Source organism: Rhea americana, unplaced genomic scaffold, assembly GCF_003343005.1.
Source record: "Rhea americana isolate MKP2758 unplaced genomic scaffold, rheAme1 scaffold_204, whole genome shotgun sequence".
NCBI classification, from domain to species: Eukaryota; Metazoa; Chordata; class Aves; order Rheiformes; family Rheidae; genus Rhea; species Rhea americana.
Window position 1 is genome coordinate 1,538,193 of NW_028186195.1, and position 4,108 is coordinate 1,542,300.

At 73.2% G+C, this 4,108-nt stretch overlaps 1 protein-coding gene across 1 annotated transcript in view; it reads left to right on the forward strand.

Moving 5' to 3' along the window:
- LOC146596289 (actin filament-associated protein 1-like 1) overlaps nucleotides 1-4,108 on the forward strand; it is a 7,762-nt gene that overhangs the window by 1,122 nt on the left and 2,532 nt on the right. Inside the window, exons 2-7 of the mRNA XM_085304236.1 lie at nucleotides 2,205-2,333; nucleotides 2,616-2,708; nucleotides 2,817-2,893; nucleotides 3,113-3,212; nucleotides 3,294-3,511; nucleotides 3,722-4,102. Of these exons, the coding sequence (XP_085160362.1) occupies nucleotides 2,205-2,333; nucleotides 2,616-2,708; nucleotides 2,817-2,893; nucleotides 3,113-3,212; nucleotides 3,294-3,511; nucleotides 3,722-4,102 (998 nt within the window). The remainder of the gene's footprint in view (nucleotides 1-2,204; nucleotides 2,334-2,615; nucleotides 2,709-2,816; nucleotides 2,894-3,112; nucleotides 3,213-3,293; nucleotides 3,512-3,721; nucleotides 4,103-4,108) is intronic.

Here is a 4,108-nt window from a genome sequence, read left to right on the forward strand (position 1 = left end):
AGCGCCGGCGGGCACGGGGGCGCTTTGCTAGGAGAAGTGCGCGGGCGCGTGTGTGCACATTTGGGGGGCGTTTTCCCTCCCCGGCTCCCTCTTGCCACGGAGACCGAGGCAGCTGGTTTTAATCTCCRCTGCGTTTCCTTGGCCCCGGCAGCCGGCGGCTGGCGGGGTGTCAGGGGCGAGCTGCAGACCCCGGGGCGCTGGGCGCCAGTGCCGCTCCGCACGTGGCTGCGGGGCACTGCCGGGCACCGCGGGCTCCCGGTGCGGGCACGCCAGTGGGGATGCGGACACCGGGGCCTGCTGGGGGAGCCCAGGGGAGGTCAGGCGAGCGCAAGATGCAGATAGAGGGCTGGGGGGAGCGGATGGACAGAGATGTCATTGCCGAGGAATTTGGCCTGGGCGGAGGAGAGGGGAAAGGGAGGGGAGAGGAAGAGCCCGGCACACCGGGCACGGGCAGCGGGGGCCGTTCCCGGGGCCCCCTCGCCCCTCCGCTCGTGCACTCTGTCCCCAGCTCCTCTCCTGCCAGCCCCTGTCCCTGGCCTCCCCCACCAGCATCCCAGGAAGCTCTGGGACTTAGTCCCCCCCTTCCCTCCCCGGTTTCCAGGGAAATCCAGATGTTTGGGCCCAGCTCCGGTATTGCTCAGCCTCGCTGCCCTGCCAGATGTTTTCGCTCCCCCGGGCAGGGACAGCATGTGTGCGCTCCCCGGCCGGCCGGCCAGCCCTGCCCAATATGCYGGGCTTCCGAGGCTGACTCCGGCAGGAGCGAGCCGGGGGCAGGACGCCGTTCCTCCACGCTCAGCAGCTCCGCACGGGCTTCTCCCACGTCCCTTGCAACACACGTGGGACCAGCCGGCTCCATCGTCCCACACCCGCGAGCGGAGCAGGGCGCTCCCCCGCCCGGCCTCACCGTGGCCCCGCCATTTCCTTGGGGGCCCAGCGGTGTCTTTGCCCCCTCCGGTKGGGCACGGCCTGGGAAGGGCTTTGGAGGTCACTGGCTCTGTGCCGGCCGGAGGCATCCCGGATGCAGTGATGCAGACGGAGTGCGGGGATGCCAGCCTTGTGCAGGGCACCATGCTGCAGCCTGGGGCATCCCGGAGGTCGCCCCGGCGGGGCGGGAGGACGGCCACGGCCATGGCTGCGCTGCAGTTGACCTGACCCTGGACCTTTTCCAGGCGGGAAATTGCAGCTTAGCATAGGGGGAAGGCAAGGAGGGACTCTCCGAGCGGAGCGTAGTGGCTTGGGGGCAGCCCGGAGGAAAGGGCCAGTGCAGCCCCGTGCCAGGAGGCAGTGGGTTTCGACAGAGGGTCTGCAACGTTTTACCGCAGCTGGGAGCAGGCAGCAGAGCCCGGAGCAGCCGGAGAGGAGCGATGCAAACCACTTCCAGATGCACGGCAGGAAGGAGCCGGGGGAAGGCGGGCAGCGGCCTGGGGGGGGCGGCCGGCCGGCCACCAGAGGGGCGGGGGGCTCTGCCAGCGTGGGAAGGGTGCACGGGCCAGGGGTGCGCAGGGTGCCTGGCTCCCTTGGGATCGCTCGGCAGGGCTGGGGCTCTCCGGCTGGACCCTGCCACCCCAGCGCTTGCCGGGGACGGAGGCTCTCGCTGCCCATGGGAGCCGGCACCGGGTGTGCGCTTGGCATTTTTGGCATACCCTGAAGCAGCCTCCATCAGCTGTTTCCTCTTGGCGTGCCTCCTCCTCCTCCTCTTCCTCCTCCCCGCCGCCGCGGGCACGTGGGGTGCCGGCAAAGGAGCCGTGCTTTGGGCCGCCCCCGCGGCCGGCCAGGGCGATGGGCCCCAGCCCCTGGCTCCTGCTGCCCCCGGGGGCCGGGAACAAGCCAGCTCTGTGAGCACGCACAGAGGGGCCTTCAGCGCCGCGGGGCCTCCGTCCCCCCCGCGGCTGCCCGGCCCCGGGCGCCCCCGGCCCCATCAATAGCGGGATTGTGCGGGGCGCCGGGGCAGGTGGCGGYGGCGGGGGCACGGCCGGCTGGCACGGGGCAGGAGCCGCCACCGCTCTCGTCCCCGCTCCTCGCCGTCGGAGAGCTCTGGTGCGGGAGCCCCCCGTCGCCTCTGTCCCCGTGTCGCCCCGGCCTCGTTGCTGGCAGCCAAAGGAGGCGGTGGAGGGCAGGGGCAGGATTGCATCCCGGCTGGCACCCCGGTCTTGCTGTGTCCCGTCGGCGCTGGCCGCGAGGGGACGCGTCCGTGTCCCCTGCAGATCTGGACAGGCTGCTCTCGGACCTGCGGTCCTTCCTGCTCATCCTGGACCGGGAGAACCTCAGCRCCACGGCCCAGGCCAAGAAGAAGTCGGTGGCCGACCTCCTCCGCAGGCTGCAGAGCCCTCCGTGTAAGCGCGGCCGGACGAGTGCACGGGTGGCTCGGGCAGGGTGCAACAGGGAGCTGATGCTCCTCGGAGCACCGGGACTCTTGCATCTCCCTGCCTCCTTTCATCCCAATTTCTGCCAGCTCAAAGCCTCTGGCTGGGAGTCTTGGAGCTGYGCAGAAGGGGTTGCAGGGTGGGGGGGTGGCCACTGGGCCGGTGCCGGCCCGCAGCGGCGTGTTTGGAGCAGGACAGTCCCGCGCGGGGCTCCCACCGCTCCCCAGCTGTGATTCTGCTCTCCCCCCGCAGCGGAGGACGCCGAGTACATGATCATGCGCTGCCTGGCGCCGTCCTCGGGGACCGGCAGCCTGCAGGGCCGGGCCAGCCCGCGGCCCCGGCCAGGTGAGCGGTCACACCGCAGGTCGTGGGGTCTCGCCCGGGGATGCCCAGCTCTGCGCYGATGCTGCAGAGCGGGGAAGGGCTGCTGGTAATCCTGCTTTTCCCCCCCAGGATCTGGGACGCCGGATGCGCTGGGAGGGAGAGCGTGCGAGTGCCCCCCGGCTAGCGCCCCGAGCCTGCCTGGTGGGGTGAGAGCGGGCGGCGCGGGGCCAGGGGTGCACGGGGGTCCCTCCCGCAGCGTGAGCGCCGGGACGGGGCGCGCGAGGGTGTGAGGGACGGGGACCCGGCCGAGCTCCCCACGCTGCAGCCTCGCTCGCGCCGAGAGGGCGCGAATGCCGGGCCGGGGAGGGCGCAGAGCGGGTGCAGCCCGCGGGCTGCTGCCTTCCGAGCCCCTGGGCTCTCCGCAGAGCGAGGCGCCGGGCGTCCTGCCGCACCTCCGGAGCCCGCCGGCCGAGGACTCCTACGAGGAAGCTGAGCCCGTCCGCCCGGGAGGAGACGTCGGCTCCGGTGAGCACCCCGACGCGCCCGGTCCCCGGCACCCCCCGCGCGCCCGGCGCCCTGACGCCGCCCCTCTGCCCCCGCTAGCAGGCGGCACCGACAGCGACAGCAGCCACTACGAGTCGTACGGGGAGGACGAGGAGTGCGCGAAGGACCGTGCCCACTACCTGCGGTGGCCGCCGGCCGCGGGCCCCGAGGCCGAGCCCCCGGCCCGCCCCGAGGCCCAGCTCTGCGGCTTCCTCTGGAGGAAGCGCTGGCTGGGGCAGTGGGCGAAGCAGCTCTTCGTCGTCAGGGAGCACGTGCTGCTGGTGAGGGCCCGCACGGAGGGGGGAGCGGGACCGCCAGCCCCGCGCCGCCTCCCAGCCTGGGGTCCGTCCTCCCCTGCGCCGTCCCAGCCTGAGCCCCCAAATCCCCGGGTGCACGACAGCCCCCATCCCAGCCTGGACGCCCCGCTCCGTGCCGCCGGAGCACGTCCCCAGCCCTGGTCGGGGCTCATGCACCCCTCCCGGCCCCCGCAGTGCTTCAGGTGCGCCAAGGACCTGCAGCCGCTGCTGCAGCTGGACCTGCGGGGCTGCCGCCTCGCCTACAAGGCCAAGCCCGGCAAGAGGATGCAGCAYGAGCTGAAGGTGACGGGGACGGCCGGCGAGGCCCTGGTCATCGGCTTCCAGAGCCGGCAGCAGGCCGAGGACTGGAGGAAGGTTTGGAGGTGTCCCGGCCCGGCAGAGCTCCGCGCGGGCGGGAGGCGGGGGGAGCGCGGAGAAACGGGGGCAGAGCCTTCCCCGCCGGAAGGGCTGCGCGCCGCGGGCGGCCGCCTCCGTGCCCGGCTGCCCTCCCGTTCCCGCGGCGCTCGGCGCCTCGCTCTGCCCCGGCGCGCGGGAGCCCGGGGCAGCGACGCTCCCGCTCCC